The sequence below is a fragment of the Urocitellus parryii genome, chromosome 10 (genome assembly GCF_045843805.1).
Source record: "Urocitellus parryii isolate mUroPar1 chromosome 10, mUroPar1.hap1, whole genome shotgun sequence".
Lineage (NCBI taxonomy): Eukaryota > Metazoa > Chordata > Mammalia > Rodentia > Sciuridae > Urocitellus > Urocitellus parryii.
The window spans coordinates 72,010,591-72,029,588 of NC_135540.1; the positions used below are offsets into that span (position 1 = coordinate 72,010,591).

General features: G+C 35.0%; 1 protein-coding gene across 1 annotated transcript; it reads right to left on the reverse strand.

The window, feature by feature from the left end:
* Nucleotides 1–2,288: 2,288 nt before the first annotated feature.
* On the reverse strand, nucleotides 2,289–16,624 carry LOC144257204 (17-beta-hydroxysteroid dehydrogenase 13). The gene is made up of 7 exons (XM_077803168.1): nucleotides 16,308–16,624; nucleotides 13,853–13,960; nucleotides 12,750–12,881; nucleotides 10,544–10,650; nucleotides 8,713–8,850; nucleotides 7,721–7,837; nucleotides 2,289–2,593 (listed from the first exon to the last, which is right to left on the reverse strand). The coding sequence occupies exons 1-7, from the start codon at nucleotides 16,515–16,517 to the stop codon at nucleotides 2,503–2,505; spliced, it is 903 nt and encodes a 300-aa protein (XP_077659294.1). The 5' UTR covers nucleotides 16,518–16,624; the 3' UTR covers nucleotides 2,289–2,502.
* Nucleotides 16,625–18,998: the final 2,374 nt, after the last annotated feature.

The window sequence follows — 18,998 nt, forward strand, 5'->3', positions numbered from 1 at the left end:
TGTGAGGGATCTCTAGATTATTGCTTCTCCATACCAATAGATCATTTTGATTGATGTAGTGATGCTGTGTTCTCCATGACTGGTGTTAAGCTCTCCCAGAGGAGGGTCAGACATTCCTTGTATAAAGGGAACTGCTGATTTTGTTCTCCTGGGACAAAATAATTCTCTCCTGCTGGAAGTGATGAATGGGAAGCAGGGTGCAGTCAACATGAAATGTATCGATTCTGGGAATGCAGTGTTTAAGGCTGAAAGAGTTCAAGACAAGTCATAGTTGGAAGATGTGTTGTTCTTTCATGCTGTAACATTCTATATAATAAATTGAATCTATCTAGAATTCAAATTTATCATTTGTGTTTTCCTGTATAGCCTGGATCAATCTTGAGTTCATGGTTATTACCAAAGAAATGCAATACTCATCTGTCACAGTGGCTGATACAATGCGCAAAGTAATGGTGAAATACTAAATAATTAGTAGTACAATATTGTTTTAGTCAGCTTTTTCACTGCTGCAACTGAAAGAATCAATCAGAACAATTGTACAGGAAGAAAAGTTTATTAGAGGGCTCACGGTTTCAGAGGTCTTAGTCCATGGACAGCAGAATGTATTCCTTGGGGCTCCTGGTGAGGCAGGACATTATGGAGGAAGAGTGTGGCAGAGGAAAGCAGCTCACATGGTGATCAGAAAGCAGAGAGAGGTCTCTATTTGCCAGATACAAATATATACACCAATTCCCACCTCTTTTAGCCACACCCTACGGCTTCAGTTACCACTATCAGGCTTGATCTTTCTTGCATTGTCTCACATGTGAGCTTTGGGGGAACACCTCTCATCCAAACCATAACAGACATTTCAGAGGGTATAAAATTCATATTATTCCAATATAAACATATTACAAAGAGCCATAGCATTATAAGTAATAACAGTATTGTTACCCTCTTTTTGTGGTGAAAGGTATGAAGTTGACAAGGAATGGCTTATTTGATAATAAAGGAAATAAAGAAATAACTCCTGGACCAAACAAGAAGAGATGATACCTGGGTATCAAGAAGGATTTTACAGGGCTGGGGCTGGGGCTCAGGAGTAGCGCACTTGCCTGGCATGTGTGAGGCACTGGGTTTGATTCTGAGCACCACATATAAATAAATAAAGGTCTATCAGCAACTAAAAAAATATTTTAAAAAAGAAGAATTTTACATGCTCTGACTGGACAATAAACCAATAGCCCATTATTCCAAATCTTCAGTAAACCACAATATCACTTGCACATGAACTATGAATTTTATGATACATCTTTATTTAAGTAGTTTATATAGACAAGATCATTTTAAAAAGTATTTGCCTATAGATCTGCACTCTAGTGGCAGTCCTGGGACTGGTGGGAGTGAGGAGATGGAGATAATCATAGTAAAACATTTAGGAAACTCAGCTGGAATTTATAGGAAAGAAGTCTACATTCACAATATTCAAGAAAAGATGGGCAAAAATAGTTCATTTGTGCTTCCAGGCATTTCTGTGAGTTTTATTTAGAAAGGATTAAAACCAAAAGTGGAATTAAAACAGACAATTTTGGGCCAAGGGCATACCTCAGTGGTAGAGCTCTAGCTTAGCATACACAAGTCCCTGGGTTCAATCACCAGCACTAAAAAGTAAATAAAAATAAAACAAAAACAGAAAATCAAAACCAAAAACAACCCCCAAAATAGGAAGTTTTATTTTTTGTGGGGATTTATTTGGGTTGATTATGATGTTAATATGTGTATAACTGAATATTTTTTAATTGGCTGGTGTGATTAGTGGTTGCTCAATAATGTACAACAAAAACCAAATATGTATAAGAACTTCCATCAAGTAAAAGACTAAGGTGTTGAGATTTCACAATTGCAAATCTGTGTAAATATTTGGCTCACCAAGTTAGATAAACAATATAGCTCATTATTTACTCCCAGGCTGTGAGAAAAACTGAACATTAAAGACAGATTATTAGTAAAATAAATTCTTTTGTAATTCATATAATCAAAGAAATGAGACAAAATTTTCGTTGTTTACAAAGTGCCAACTCAAAGCAATATTAAAATCCTTCATCAAAATAGAAATCATTACAAATAATTTTTGGAAGGCAACCTGGCAGTATTTTATGAAATTTTAATGGTTTACCCTATTGTTTACTTATGTAGTAATTTAGTTTATAAAATATTTGCACAACACTGCAAATATCTATGTAAAAACATACTTACTGTCTTTTTCCTTGGTTGCCTAATGAAGACTGTCTTAATCCTTTCCTGCTGCTGTAACAAAATACCACAGACAGGGTTATTTGTAAACAGTAGAAATTTATTTCTCACAGTTCTCTAGTTTTGAGACATAGAAAGGCAATTAGTTTTGCTGCTAGTGCCAAATCAATGTTTTTAATATAAACATCACTGGAAAATGTGAAAGAACGCTTTGAAGCATTGACTCTGTGCTTAGATTCACATCATATGTGCATACATCTTTGTCATACATCATTTCATTCTGGTTTTGTGACCAACCACTGCTTCAAATTGTATATTCTGTATGCGACTTAAAGCTGCCAAGGCACGTTCAGGAAGAAACCTACATTTAAAAAAAAAAAAAAAGAAAGAAAAGAAAAAATTTAGTTTAAAAATCTCTGACTCCAAAGTCATTTGTTTGTTGTTAGTTAAAATGGCCTGACGATTGAGTTATCTAGCTTATATTTAATTTTCTTCTCTTCCTTAGTGCCCCTCTCTTTTGTGTGTCTTTTAGCATTAGTAGTCCATATTGCAGGCAAACATAAAGAAAACACCGAACATAAAAAACACTCTTCTCACCCTCTCATCTTACCTAAAATTGTATGAGACCTTATATCTTTAATGATCTAAAACTGAAGGTCTGAACTCATTGCTGAAATTGTTGCTTAATCTTGATGTCAAGACCATATAGAGAGACAGCACAAGAACACACTCCATCCATTTCTCCACCTCTCCTTAAGTAGAAACTATATAAGTAATACTCTATAAAAAGATAAACTAAAGAACTTAAAAAATATCCAGTGCCTTAGGAATTTATTGTTTAGTGGGGAGGCTAATATAGCAAACTTGAAACAATCAATGAAAAATATCAGCCACATACAATTAAGGACTGGAACCATGAGGAGGGTTACATGGGCTGGAATGTCAGAAAAAGCTTCAAAAGACAATTGTATATTCAAGGATGGGAAAAATTTTGATAGATCAAAGGAAGAAGAGAGTATGACTGAATGGAAAGAGACAGAAATAACGTGTTCTGCAAAGAAAGTCATACTGATATTTTGGTATTGTTCTCTAATTAAAGAACCTTGGGATGGGATCAAAGGGGCAAGGGAGGTGAGGTTGGGAGAAAGACAAGGAGAAGAAAAGAGCTGGAGCAGGCCTTTCAACTACTCACGAAAAGAAACCTTCATATTAGTAGTTGTATCTGCTCACAAAAATGTGTCTCTCTGAAGAGGAAGTAAGCGTAAAGAAGACTAACAAGATGGCCCTGTTACTGAAATAAACAAATTCATAATTATAGTTGGAGATTTCAAGGGTCTTCTCTCATTTATTTATTTATTTGGTAGACACTAGTTAGTTTGTTCTTTATTCACATTGAAGAGTTATGGGTTACTTTTCAATAAAATAACTGTTCAGGGCAGGGAAACCCAGTGGCTTTTATGTACAGGTCCATCCCTGGGGACCATACTTTCTGAGGGGCCTCATCTAGCCCCTTTCTGGGTTCTGGAAACCTACTATAAAGAAGCAGGAAACAAAAGCCAGTTTGACTTTGGCACTTGCTTTCACCCCAAGGGAAAGTGGCAGCTGGTGGTATCCGAGTCTCTCCCTAGTAGTTGTGGGTTCTCTCAATTATTGGAGATCAAGTAGACAAAAAAAAATCAGTAGTGCTATAGAAACTGAATAACTCTATCAACCACTTTGACCTAATTGACATTTGTAGAACCCTCATTGAGAGCAGAATACTTATTCTTTTCAGGTGTACTTGGAACACTTTCCAAGATATACCAATGTATATTCATCTATACTATATATTAATCTCTGGTATGAAACATATCAGAGATATGGAACATATCTCAACAAATTTAGAATATTTGGCTAATACAATAGAATTAAATTAGAAATGAACAGCAGAAAAATCTCTAGAAAGTTTCCCCAAATATTTAGAGACTAAAAAATCATTTCTAAAGAGTCCATAATATAAAATAGAAAATATTTTGAACAGAATGTAAATAAAAACAAAAAGTATCAAATTTTGAGGGACAGAACAAAAGCACTACATTTGGGGAAATTAATAGCAATAAATGATTTTAAAAAAAAAATGATGTATATATATACAATAGAATACTATTCAGCTTCACAAAAGAAGGAAATGTATAACATGCAACAACATGGATGAATCCTGAGAACCTTGTTCTAAGACATAAACCAGTCACAGAAATGCAACTACTGCATAGTTCCACTATATGAGGTATCTAAAATTGTCAAATTCAGAGATCCAAACAGTACAATGGTGGTTTCTAGGTACTGATGGATAGAGAAATGGGGAGTTAAAATAATAGAATTTTAGCCAAACAAGTTATTTGAACAAACTAGGTGGGTGTGGTGGTGCACACCTGTAATCCCAGGAAATGGGAAGGCTGAGATAGGATCACAAATTTGAGACCAAATTCAGTACTTTAGGGAGATTCTCAGCAATGTAGTAAGACTCTGTCTCAAATCTCAAAAACAAAGAAAGGAAGAATGAAATAAATAAAAAGAAAAAGACTGGGGATATAGCTCAGTGGTAAAACACCCCTGGATTCAATCCCTAGTATAAAAAAATAGCATAAACTCTAGAGATCTGAAGTGCAACATTGTATCTATAATCAATACCAGTGTAATGTACATTTATAAATCTATTTAGCACTGGTTGTCAGAGTGAGGGAGTCACTATTGTGCCAATTCTTCCCACTTAGGGGAGACCCACTCTGGGTGATTGTACTAGTATTATCCAAAAATGTAGCTTTTGAGTTTGCTCAAGTTGTTGATAAATTGAGTCTTACTGAAGAGGACTAAAAACCTGATGTAGGTATTCAGTGTCTTAGCACAGTATCTTTTCATCTAGAGGTAGCTTGAAGTGAAGGGCTGAAGGCCAGGAATCCTGAGAAGTGGGAATAGCCTTCTATTGTGGGTGATGAGGCCTGATTTCAACTTGAATTTCACTTTTTCCCCTCATCAGGTCTGAGCCTGGGACCACTTATGTGACCTTTCTGAGCCCCAATTTCTGAAGCTGTAAGAGGAATAATAATTATTTTGCCCTGAAGGATTATTATGAAGTTTATATTAGATAATATGTCCTATTCACAGGTGTTTGGCACACACAGAAAGAATTGACTTTTCCTAGATGGTTTAGGGTTCATCTTCCCCAAAAATCAATTGTCTGAATCTAACTGACCTTTCTTATGAGATATTAATAATTAAATGGTGTGATTTTCTCATCATTATGACACATCAGAGAAATATTAACCAATTAAAGTAATATGGCTTTCATCATCTCATTTGAGTGGGTAGACTCATAGTTTTCCTCTATTGCTTATAACACTGATATTGTCACATTTACACTTTTTAAAAACCATGGCTTATGTTTTATATTTTTATGTATTTTGTCTTATGTATTGTATTTTAAAATATAAATATCATTAATATAAAATTTTATTTTTCCTTTGAATTCCAGTCCTAGAGAAATATTTCTAGTTTTAATATTTCTATTAAAAGGTCACTCCACCCCCCAAAAATAAAAAAAAAACAAACTGTTAAGATATAGATTTCATGTTGTGTTCCTAGCACAATAAAATAAAAAGGATAAAGTATCAAGTCTTTAATTCCTTCACATTAAGAAATTAGAAAAGAGAAAATTAAATGAAAAGTAAGTAGAATCAAATTATATATATTAAAGGAGAAATTAATTAGAACGTAAAAAATGGGAAAAATTAATTAAACCAATCACAAGTTTTTTGAAGAGATCAACAAAGTGGACTTCTAACTAGATTATAAGAAGAGAAGAAACAGAAATTATAGGTACCAGGAATAAGAAATTCTAAAGAGTTAAAGGATAATAAAGTAATATAATATATACATTTATGTCAGTATTTTTGACAACTTAGATGAAATGGAAAAAATTCCATGAAAGACACATTACCAAGAATAAATAAGTAGCCCCCAAATCCCTATGGTACTAAAGAAATTAGAATTGTAATTACAAACTATTCCCTCTATGAAAATTATAGGCCCAGTACCTTTGCTGGTGAATTCTACCAAATGTTTAGAGAGGAAATAATACCAATACCACAAAAACTATTCCAGAAAATAGAGATGGGAATGCTCTCCAGTTCACTCTATGAGGTCAGTATTACCCTGGTATAAAATCAAACACAGTACAAGATAGAATTGGTTTATCTTTTAGAATGAATAAATGTAATTCATAATATTAAACTAAAATGGCAGAAAAATCATTTGACAAAATTTTTGTCAAAGTAGTAAAAGAAGGGAAATCCCTCAATCTTAAACCAGGGCATCTGCGATGAAAAATAATTTATAGCTAACATCATACACAATAGTGAAAGGCTGAATATTTCCTCTTAAAATCAGGAAGAACACTTAGATGCATGCTGTCTCTAGTTCTATTCAACACTGAATAGAACTGGAGATTCTAGTCAGTATAACAAAGCAAGAGGGGCCGGGGTAATGGCTCAGTAGTAGTGCTCGCCTCGCACGTGCAAGGCCCTGGGTTTGATCCCCAGTCCCACATATAAATAAATAAAATAAAGTTATAAAAAAAGGCAAGAAAAAGAAATAAAATCATGTAAAGGGAGAAATAAAAATTTCTTTTTCAATGATTGTGTAAAAAATCTGATAGAATCTACAAAAGATCAGTGAGTTTAACAAGTTAGTTTAGCAAGGTTATAGAGTACAAGAATGAAATGCAAAAATGAAATATGTGCTAGCAACAAACAACGGAGAAAGAAAAAAATTTAAACATGCCATTTGCAATAGCATTAAAACCATGCAATACTTGGGATAAATCTGAGGAAAGATGTGTAAAACCTGAAACTGCAAAATTCTGCCTAAGGATTTTTTTTAAATACTTATTTTTTAGTTTTAGGTGGACATAATATCTTTATTTTACATTTATGTGGTGCTAAGGATCGAACCCAGTGCCTCATGCATGCTAAGTGAGTACTCTACTACTGAGCCACAACCCCAGCCCCCTGTCTAAGGATTTGAAGAAAACAAAACAAAACAAGAAAGATAGATTGTGTTCTTGGATTGGATGAATCAATAGTGTTATTATGTCATTTCTCCTCCAGTTGGTCTATAGTTGAAGATCAATGCAATCTCCAACAACATCTCAGCAGATTTTTAAAACATAGAGCTTTTATTAACTACTTCACTATATTATGTGCTTTTAAAACTGTCCTTCCTTCTGTTTGAATAGTCTTTAGCAAAGATTGGCCAGAGATGGTAGAGAAAAAGAATCATTTTCTATTTTTTAAATGAGTGAGAAAAAAAGAGGGAAAACTTAAATGTTCATCCCAGGAGTGGAGAGTCTCCATAACAACTTTTACAACTGAAAGACTGTCAATAGTATAGTCCTATGGACAAAGAGTACAAATAGTCCATTTGTGTTTTAGGTGTTCTCTGCTGTACTTACTTTTCCAGTATTAGAGAAATACCAATATATGATGGAACAAAAATCATTTTCTTATTAGTAAGTATTCCATCTATCAGACTTCTTGCAACTTCACCTGTCTCTAATACAGGCCATAATCTGTGATTAAAAAGAAAAAGTTCATTTTCATTTTTAAAAAGATTTATTTATTTAAGTGCTAGGGATTGAGTCCAAGGCCTCAAGTGTGGCTAAGCAAGTGCTTTACCACTGAGCTAAACCTCAGGCCCCTAGTTTCAATGTTTTTCATTAATGAAGATAGACAAATTAATAGATCTTTTCACCAAAATTAGAATTAGGTTTTAAAATGTTCCAGGTTCTACCACACAAATGTCACTTCCCTCTTTCCCACACATCTCATGTTGATATTTTGTTAATACAATCTTATATTTTTTCATATCTAGTAGGTGTATTTCTTAGCTCACACAGTAAAAATACCAAAATGACAGAGAAGTCTTAGATGGTAAGGAATAGAGGAGCCAGAGAACAAAGAAGAACATGTTAGTTAGTTCTGTGGCCACTGCTGTGGACAGTATAAAACTGGCACATAGCCTTACCTTTCCATACTGTATTTGCAGAGGATGACCCACTATTGGGAAAGGGGATATGAGGTATAATTCAATGTGGAGGTGTGGTTTCCAGGAGAGAAGGCTTTCTCCATCACCTTAAGTGTGCCTCACTAACCCACTCCTCCCCACTCCTGCTCTCTCTTGACACCCAGGTGTGTATTGACCTTTTTGCTGGACACAAATAAATACCAGTTGCCTAATTAATTGGAATCTGATCACGCCTGCTAGTCCCTAATTTGTTTTACCCCCCTTTATTTGTTTAACTTCAAAGCAAAACTTAAAGGTAATAAAACAATATTTAAAAGGAACCTCCCATTTTCTTAATTAACCAACTTAAAAAGTTTCTCAGATAGTTTTCATATCAATTTCTCATGCCATATTCCCATCCTAACTTGATTTTGACTTTACCTTGTGCTTGGGTTTTTGGTGAACCCAGTATCCACAAAAACTGGGCAGAGACATGAGGTTTTGATACCAGTTTTCCCCAAGGTTTCAAGTTCTGCTGTCAGAGCCCTGTGAAAGCCAACAGCAGCAAATTTGCTGGAACTGTAAGAGAATTACCAACCATCATCAGCTAAAAGAGAGCAAGACAGTCAGCTATCTGTAAGAAAGCAGAATCACTTGATTTGAAAACAAGAAATCAAATCCCCCAAATCATCTCCTTGTGATTTTTCTGAGAGGATGAATGGTCATTAAGTTTCATTTACATTTTCATATATGATTAAACAGAATTCTGAATGTACCAAGTTGCTTTTTTTCTTTTTTGTTGCTGGGGATTGAACCCAAAGCCTTGCTCAATTTACGTGTGTGCTCTATCCCTGGTCCCTTTGCCCAGTTTCTTAACTAGCAACCATAATAAAAGAACAATTATAACTTTATTGGCTGGCCTGATGCTCACTTTTCCACCCTACATATAGCATTTTTCCATTCAGTCTTCAAAATGTTTTCTAATCAGTTATTATTTTTTTATTTAGAAAAATACCAATCATGAAAAACATATTTAGAAATACTGCAAAACTAATATCTGTTTCAAACTTCTGTAGGACTTCAAATATTTTTCTGCTTTTGATGACTGACCTGATAGTTTCCTTCTTGACATTGGTGCCACTTTGTCATCTTAGCACATGTCTTTATCTTTTTTTTTCTTTTCTGATTTTTAAAATGAAGATATTAAAATATAGGTTGTCTTAAAGATTCAATAAAGTACCTTTTGTATAATCACTTTATCTATGTAGATTTATTTAAGTATTAATTATATAAATGCTTTTGACCAAGGTGACACATAAAAACAGTAATGTTAGATAGTGGTTGTTTTCTCCAAAGAGAATGAAAGAAAAACTATTATTACATCGAGTTTCTACATTTCTAAATATTAAAACAACAGAAATATTTAATCTGTGAAATTCTTATTTGCATTTTAAGATGATCAAGGAAGATTGGAACAGCCATATGTGTGTATAATAGCAATCTACCCTATGTTGAAATTTAACTGTATCTGTGGCTGCATTCAGTGTCAGAGAGAATTTGGTTCTTGACTCATTTAACCTTGAATGTGTATATATAAAGTATATAATAGATCAACTAACTGACAACCCACACACCTACCCATTGATACTCATGTGTTGGTAGAGATTTTTCTGAGGTTAATGTAAAGCTGAAGTAAGAAAGGGAGATACCATTACAGAGTATACAAGGAAAGATATTTTGCAAACAGTATATGCTGAAGGCCTCCTACTTCCTTTTTTTAATGTCCTTAATAGAGCCTGGGGGTATAGTGTTTGCATTGTTTTTACTCAGGTGGAGGCCTCTCTACCACATGTGAGCACACACACATGCACAAATGAACTTTCACTATTCAAACACCCATTGGAAAATGTTTTGATGCAGAGTCCACTGTGGTTGGCTTATCTTGGACAGACATGCCATGCCATAGATTTGCATTCGTTTTAACTTCTGTATATTTTGTTTCTTATGCTATGTGTTTCTGATTTCTTCTATCAACATCTCTTTATTCCAGGAAGTTATGGAAATATACTTGGTATTTCTGCTTTCTTACATTACTCTATAGAGGAATTTTCAAAGATATTTAAAATAAAATTACAATCATTAAAAAAATTATTCTAACTTACTTTTCAAATTCTGCAACTCCAAAATACTGTGCTGTGAGCATTGAAATTCAAAGACTAATAATCACTCAAAAGTACAGAAATACATAGCACTGCTGGCAAGTAATACTTACCAATATGGGATAAGATAGGGAATTACTCCATGGCCGCACACTGAAGCCACTGTGACAATGTGGCCGTAATTTCTCTTTATCATTGAAGGAAGAAGTGCTTTTATGATCTTAATGCCAATGTAGAAAGAAGAGAAACAATGACAGAGGCATTAGGTTTCTAAATCAGGTCATCTTATTTTTGTTAAGACGTAAGGGCAGACTGGGGATGTGGCTCAGGGGTAGAGTGCATACCCAGCATGTGTGAGGCCCTGGATTCCATGCCCAGACCACAAAAGAGGTTTTTGAGAGAACTTTCCAATAAAATAAAATAATTGCAACATTTTATGACAATTTCTACAAATTGAGAGAAATTAAAAAGATAAGCATGTATTGGTTTTTAGCTGGCATTAAACACTGTACCTTGTCTATCATCTGCTAGGAACACATCTCAATATTCCCCTTTCTTCTCTTCAGAATATATATATGCATGTGTGCGTGTGTGAAACACACACACACACACACACACACACACACACAAACACACTAGCTCCTTTTTGGATAGGTCATCTAAACAATGTATTATTATTCTCATTATTTTTCCAGTGGAGATAGAACTCAAGGCCTCATGAATGGTAGGTAAGCAGTGTGCCATTGACTTATACCTCCAGCCTCTTGATTAAGGGAGAAATTCAGTCTCCAGAATTGAAAGAAATCCCTATGGTAATCTGGTATTTTGTAATTTTGATTGGGGATTCATCATTCTAATTACAAGAGTTGAAATCTTTTGTACCTGTCAAACAGTTGAGAAGAATGAACTAAGAGTCATATGGAGACCCAAACTATTATAAGGTATGAGTAGATTCAGCATCTTCCTATTTGTAATATTATAGAGATTATATATAGTAATATATATATATATATATACTACAATATACTAAATCTGTAATACATATATATAGTATTATACGTCCATGTTATAGGAAACAAAAAGCCTTTCTTTTTCCCTCCAAACCTTACTGTTTTGTGAAAAATATCAATAATATTTTATAATCCTACCCCATAGACCCTATGCAAATTTATTAGGCTAAAACTACCAAACCAAGCCACTTAGAAATTGTGGACCCATAGAAAGTATGAGGAGATAATGAATGCTTATTGTTGCTCAAACTTCTGAGTTTTGTTATGCAGCTATGGATAGCTAATGTATGGGTCTCTGGGTAGTTTTGTGGGCATGATCATCAATTCATATTGGCATGTGTGAGGGGCTAGGAAAGGTAAAGGGAGGCATCTCTTTGCTGTCTTCAAGAATCCAGATTTGCCCCAGGTTCTACACTAATAGTAGGCCTGGAAGATTGATTCATATAAATGCTTTCTACAAAGGCAGTTGAATTTATATTTTAGTTTCCCACAAACCTAACGAATTATAAGAGGTTTCTTGAGCTTCTTTCTCTCCTTCCCATCCTTTCTTTTCTTCTTTCCTTTCTTTCCTTCTTTTTGTCTAGGGATTTAACCCAGGGCCTTGACACATTCTAGACAAGTGCTATAACATTGAGCTGCATATCCACCCCCTTTGAAAACAATTTTATTTTATTTTTCTTGTTTGAAAACACATCTTATTTTGAAACGGGATCTCACTAGGTAGTGCAGGCTGGCCTTGAACTTTTGATTCTCTTGCCTAAGCTTCCTGAATAGCAGGGATTATAGGCATGCACCACCTCACCCAGCAAGCTGTATTTCTAAATTTTAGCTTTCCATGGGTCTGGAACTTATCTCAGAGTCCTACCTAGAAGTGTCCCAAACTGCTGTATTCATTTAAGTACTTTCTTTGATGTCTTTTCAGTTATAAATTTTCATGAAAGGAGGTCACAAATGAATGTACACTGTGTATATTTCCTCTAGAGGATCGAAAAGATATCTACTGATGACCGACCCTCAACAAAGCTCCACAAATATTTGATGAGGACCTGGTACTTGCCAACTGTGTATTCAATACTGGTGGATAAGACAGATCAAGTGGCTTATATTCTGGTGTGTTGTGCCCACTTGAACTCTAACCTTCCATCAGAGACTGTGGCTCTTCCCAAGCAAACTTGATAATTCCTGGTTTAAGAAAAAGATTTGGTGTGTTTCCCACACCCAGGTGTGTGAACTCAATTATGAACTCCATGTGTCTTCAATGAAAGCATACAGATGTGCACAGATCAGAAATATTTCTGATTATACTCACCCAAAAATGTCCCAGGATGTTGACTTCAAATGTTTTGGTAATTTCCTCATCCTTGGTACTAAGAAGATCGGCTGGATATATTGCTCCAGCATTATTCACCACGATGGTTACATCACCCACTTCTTTCTTTATCTTTTACAATGGAAAGGACACATCAGTTGAGTTATACAAACTCAAAAGTTTTGGGGCTGATATCATCCATATTTTTTATTCTACTAAGTGATGTCTCAGAGTTTAGGCATGAAAAAGCTTCTAGTTCAAATAATAGATGCAAAGGCAAAACTTTCATAAATGTGGGCTAAAATTCTTTTAAACATCTAAATTTTAGTACCAATACATAATGGGATTTTGAAATCCTATCAATAAGGTAAATTTAATATTTGTGTTGATAAATTGATATATAAGTTCTGATTACATATTTTTCAAGTGCTGATTGAGTTATCACAGTTCCACCACCTACAACTACATGATCTTTGTCTGGATTAACCTCCTTGAGCCTTAATTAGCTTATCTACAAAATGAGATTAATAGAACCACTGAACTAAACTAACTTAAAGAATACAGTAGTTTATTGAAGTGTTAGGTTCATTGTGTGTACTTGATATTTGTTCTTTTAAAATTTGTTATAACTTCTTTTTTTTTCAAGCTGGGGATTGAACTCAAGGCTCTACCACTGAGCTGCAACTCCAGTCCTAGAATTATTATAACTATTATTACATTTTCCTTACTAGAGTAAATGATAACTAAAATTTTAAAATCTTACAAAGGAAATATTAAAGGAAGAAAATTACTACAAAAATACCAGGACTGAAAACTAGCAAGTAATCCATTTTTCCTACTGATAAACCTTTTGTCAGTTACTCTGAGCCACTGCTCAAACTTCTGATCAGAATGAAATCGAACCACAATATGAAACCATCATAATGAGCAGAGTTGAGTGGCTTCTCTAGAACAAAAAAAAGCGTACATATCCTTCTTTTGTCACATTACTTCATTTGGCAGTAAAGTCTAATTTAAATCAGTCATGAAGTACCTTTTTATTTTGCATGTCAGGGGCCATCGATAACAAAATGTGTGACCTGAAGTCACAGGAGCTGTCTCACCTGATTCACGGAGTTGTAAATCTCCTCTCGGCTACTGCAGTCGACCACAAATGCATGCACCGTGGCCCCTAATTTTTGACATTCAGTTGCAGTTTCCTCAACACCATGCTGTAATTGGGGGAAAAAATATTCAGGAAAGAGTGGAAGAAAAAGCACTGGTCAAGAAAAATTTTAAAAATATTAAAATTCACATCCAGAGTACCTCCTTATTTTTAAGAAACCTCTTGAGAGAGATTGTTTGCTTGCATTTCTGAAAAATTAGAATTCTCCTCAAGATTTAATATCTGCTGACTTTTATAGAGACGGTTATATGTTTTTAAAAATTATACTTTTCCCCTCACAATTTATAAACTATTCTCTGTGGTAAAGAGGTGAGGACATGTCAAAGTCCTTTCCTCCATTATTTGGGTTCATCCCTGAGGGAATGGTGGCTGGTTTTCCTTTACCAGCACTGCCTCCCCTGCATTCTCTGTATTTCATGATTTGGGGTAAACCCTGGAGCAGCAGCCTGAAATCCCAAAGAACAGTCTTTAAAGAGCCCAGGAATATTGTAGCAAAGCCAGTGTCCTTTCAATTAGCCTTTTGAGGGGTTGCAGAAGAGTAAAAGGGGGATGGGTCAGGAGAGTCACTGACTTCAGCTTCAGCAGGTAGCTTGCTCACTGCCAGAGTGCATGGAGGACTATGTAATTCTCCATTCTGTCTCTAGATTCAAGGTCATAAGCAGCATTAGTAACCAGAGCTTTCATCCGATACTTTGATGAAGAAAAAATTCTTGAGTTATATCATTGAGCTAGAGCACTGCAAGATGTGGTGCCTTGTCTTTTTATAAATGAAATGCATGCTTCATTTGCAGTTTCAGTGTGCATTGTGAGCTCCTCTTTTCACTGTGTTCATAAAGCAGCAGTTTCGATGGAACAAGGGCCAAACTTGCCTCTCATCTTGGAAGGCAAAAGAAACCAGCTATGACAAAAACCCAGTTGGTCCTTGACTAAAGGAAAACTGAATTACACCGATAGCCTTAGAGCAAGTCATTTAATATTTTAATATTTAACCATAAAATTCAAGGATTTGCAGAGAATTTTACAAGGTTGGGTTACCCATCATTCAGGCAGAACCTTAAGTCCTTTTTAAATAACTTCTTTCTAATTTTATGTTTGCCTTGTCACTGGAAATGTTAAAATTGAAAAAAAAAAGTAATAGATATAGTCCTCTCTCCAAAAAGACATATCTGGAAAGAGATCCAAAGGTTAAATTTTCATGGATTTGTGAAATAAATGCCTGAGAAAAGCAGACAACAATTTTCTCAATTTGTAAATTCTTGTCCTAATCTAGAAAGTTTATTGGAATTTCTTCAATGATCAAATTCATGCCAAGTCATTTTCATATGCCAAATTGTTTTCATCTAATATACAAATGCTCCTATCTGTTAAGTAAGGAAATACCAACTTTTTCTTGAAAGTTATTCTTCACTCTCCAGAAAGAACCAGAGAAGAATTAGTTCCTAAAGTTCAGGAGATATTTTCAAAGTCCCTAGGAAAATAGGTGTCAACTAGACATGATGGCAAGGAACATGAGAGTAATAATTTAATGGCAATTTAAATCTCATTATGATTGGTGGAAGATCTGGTTTTCAAAAAAAAATTTGCAAGTTTTCCAATCTTAAAATATTTTTGGTACATATATTCATGATTTTATGAGAATTTATGAGTTTAGGGAAAACCATATACAACCTCAGTTATTTCAGATTTTGGGGAGGTAGTTAAGATAGCATTTACAAACAAGAGTACAAGAGAAATATGAATGTCCAAGAGAAAGCTTGACTCCCTGCACTTAGATTTTATTTAACATAACTAATGCTAACCATGTGCTAGGCACTATTCTAGGCACTTAAAATACATACTTAATGCTCTTGTCCAGGAGTTGACAACATTTTTCCTCAACGGGCCTAAGAGTGAATATTTTAAGAGTGTGAGTGTGAGACAGGAGGCACTAAGGGTTTCAGTAGCATGTTCTTCTTTGTTTCTTTGGGTTTTGTTTTGATAACCCTTTAGAAGTGTTAATATTATTCTTAGCCTAGGCTGTCACAGGATAGATTTGGCCCTTAGCTATAATTTGCTATGGTTCTTGATACCCCTAAGGTATTATCCCCATTTCAGATATAAGAAGGCTGAGGCAGAGAGAACTTGTGACTTGGCTAATTTAAGCAGCTTGGAATGATCCTGGCTCTATGTTTTTTTGTTATACTGTGCATAATGACCTTACTTTCAAAAAAATCACTGCTGGGGTCTTAATGATGTTCCCTTCATATAATCAACCTGATGCAAATGTATAATAAACTCCAGAAAATTTAACCAACTCTCGTAAGAGAAATATGAAGATAAGCAGATGCTAAATCAAGAAATAAAATATGAGTCCTACTCTGTGAGTTTAAAAGATTTGGCATTATATCCATTACCTTGTTAATATCCCAAAGAACCAGTCTGCTTTTCCGCTTTGCAAATTCATAGGCAGTCAGCCTGCCTATTCCATGCCCAGCTCCGGTAATGAGAACAATCTCCCCAGCCACAGATTTTCTCCTTCGGGGAAGGAAAAACTTCACCAGTGACTCCAAGTAGGAGTAGATGATGGTGACCAGAAGCAGGAGGATATCCAAGACAATGTTCATGGCTCAGCTCTACCCTCTTCCTCTGGCTATCTTTGTGTAGTCCTCAGAAGGAGATGGCCTCTGCACAGAGTACCAGTGAAGACCTGTGTGCCCAGGTGTTGACAGCAGAGCTAGATGAGGAAGGCTTTTGTGTTCTGATGAGTCAGAGCCACCTCTGAGTTTTTGAAGTGATGCCAGTTGCTAGCAAAAGCTTAGCACAGATCAAGGGAAAATGCTCTTTGGTCATGTTTGTTTTAGAGCTGTTGTGTACCATGTTTCAACATGAAATTTAACCTCTAGAAGTAATTTTAGAGGTGAAAGATAATATCCTGGTATCTCTCTGTAAATTGAGTGTGTGTGTGTGTGTGTGTGTGTGTGTGTGTGTTTATTTATTTTTTCAGAAGAGAAAAGGAGAAAGTAAGATCATTATCTTAGAAATTAAAACATGGGTCAGTGAAATGTAGTGGTTTGATGTTATTCACAAAATTTCAGCATTAATACTATATTTCAGCTAGCTAATCATCTTACATATGATTTTCAATTCTCAGAAAAACTTCTGAGGTTGAGGGAGATTTTAGGTTATGTAAGACAATCAGTTCCCTTTATGGTGATATTTGAAAGATCATTTGACCAGGTGTTAGAAGTCTTGACATCTGATATCTGTCTTAGTTCAGGTAACTTTAACAAATTACATAAACTTATGTTGGCTTATCAGCAGTAAAAATTTATTTCTCACTGTTCTGGAGGCTCTGAAGTCCAAGATTGAGGAAATGTTAGGTGCCAGAAGAGTCTATGTCTAGTGAGGACTGGCTTTCTGTTTATAGACTGCTTTCTTTTCACTATGATCTCACAAGGCAGAAAGAGGAAAGGAACTCTCTATGTTCACTTTCTAAGGGCCCCATCCCACTGGCCAAGTCCTCATGATCTAATCACCTGCAAAAGGTCCTACTTCATAATACTATCACATAGGGGTTATGCTTTCAACATATGAATTTGAGGGAAACACATTCAATCTTTAGCAACTTCCTAGCCTAGTGAAAGAACTCTTGTCCATCAATAGATGAATGGTATGAGACACACACACACACCATATACGTACATATATATGTATATATATATATATATGTATATATATATATATTATGCACAATGGAATATTATTCAGCTTTTAAAATGATAAAGGACTTTTTCTTTTCTGGAGGTTAAGACAACAGATTGGCTCCTGGACAAGTTAGCAAGCCCCTGTCTCAAAAAATTTCTAGAGATGATGTAGCTTCTAGGTTCAATCTTGGATCTAATTCCCAGTAATGAGAGAAAAAAAAGGAAGGAAAAACACATGCTACAACATTTTGCTTGTATGTCTTTATGACACCATTATCTTCATTTTAACATATTTTAATAATAAAAATGTTTAGTTTACTTTAATCATGTTTTTAGGTCAGTTGTTTTCTTCTGATATCAGTGAAGGTAACTTTAATTTGTCATTAATTTTCTTCATATCACATTTTAGGATGTTATTCTCAAGTAAAATTTTCTCAACTAAGCTAAAAGCATCTATAGTATTTAGAATTTTATTAAACTCAAATACTTTCTGAACTCTGCCTTTTCCTTTTCCCATTGAAATGTCTGTTGGTGGTACAGGTGGAGATATTTTAGGAACTTAGCAATGTGTCTGGAGTTCAGAGGGAGGATCTAGGCTGGAAAAAGAAATGTGGGGATGGTGACTAATATGTGTATGTGTGTGGTGGGGATTTTGGTGAGGTAGGGATAACTCCAGGCTTTTGGCTTGGGCACTTGTGTCATTCTCTATTAGGTAACACAGATGAGGTACAGGAGATGTTAAACTTTGCATATGTTGAGAGTTGAAGACATTTACTTAACTGGAACTGGAGATGATATAGATTATGTAGTCTAATTTAATTCTTTTATGGATGAGGAAATGGAAGTTCAGGAACAGCTAGCTTATGTGAGATTTCCCAGGGCATGTTCTGCAGTTTGAGGCCACCTGAAATTGTAGGGAAGACTATGTAAGTAAAAAATACCTCTAGGTCACTGAATCTAGGCTTGACTTAGTCATCCTAGATATCAAAACAAAAAAACCCACAACTTTTTGTAGTCATATTGGTGCTCAAGCCAAGTGAAAATTCCTGCCTACTTTGGGGAAGAATTTAGTGTCCAGAGTAGGTTAACACTCTCCCAATATTGATCTATATTTATTTTGATTTCAGGAAACTTTAGACTGTGACGATAATAGGAATAGGCTAGGCTGGGCCTTTTTCAGGTGGAATAATTGGGCATCTGCATTGTAGCATTTATTGCATCTTAAAATGGTTGAATAGTTTGTTACCGTTGTAGATTCCTACTTGTGATTTTAAAATATTGTTTGAATTCCAAGGAAAGTTTGGGTACATGGAAGTAGGGTAAATGGAAGGGTGCTTAGAACAATAATTCAACTCTCTGAGAATCCCAGTGAGGCTCTATGATAGGTCAGCAAGTCTGTGA

Bases quoted from the DNA above. Each gene is read 5' to 3' on its own strand.
- LOC144257204 (XM_077803168.1), bottom strand. From the start codon at position 16,517: ATGAACATTGTCTTGGATATCCTCCTGCTTCTGGTCACCATCATCTAC. The intron at 13,961-16,307 runs GTAATGGATATA...CCCCAATTACAG, and splicing joins TTCTTTGGGATATTAACAAG to CATGGTGTTGAGGAAACTGC. The intron at 2,594-7,720 runs GTAAGTACAGCA...TTTTAAATGTAG, and splicing joins ATTTCTCTAATACTGGAAAA to GTTTCTTCCTGAACGTGCCT.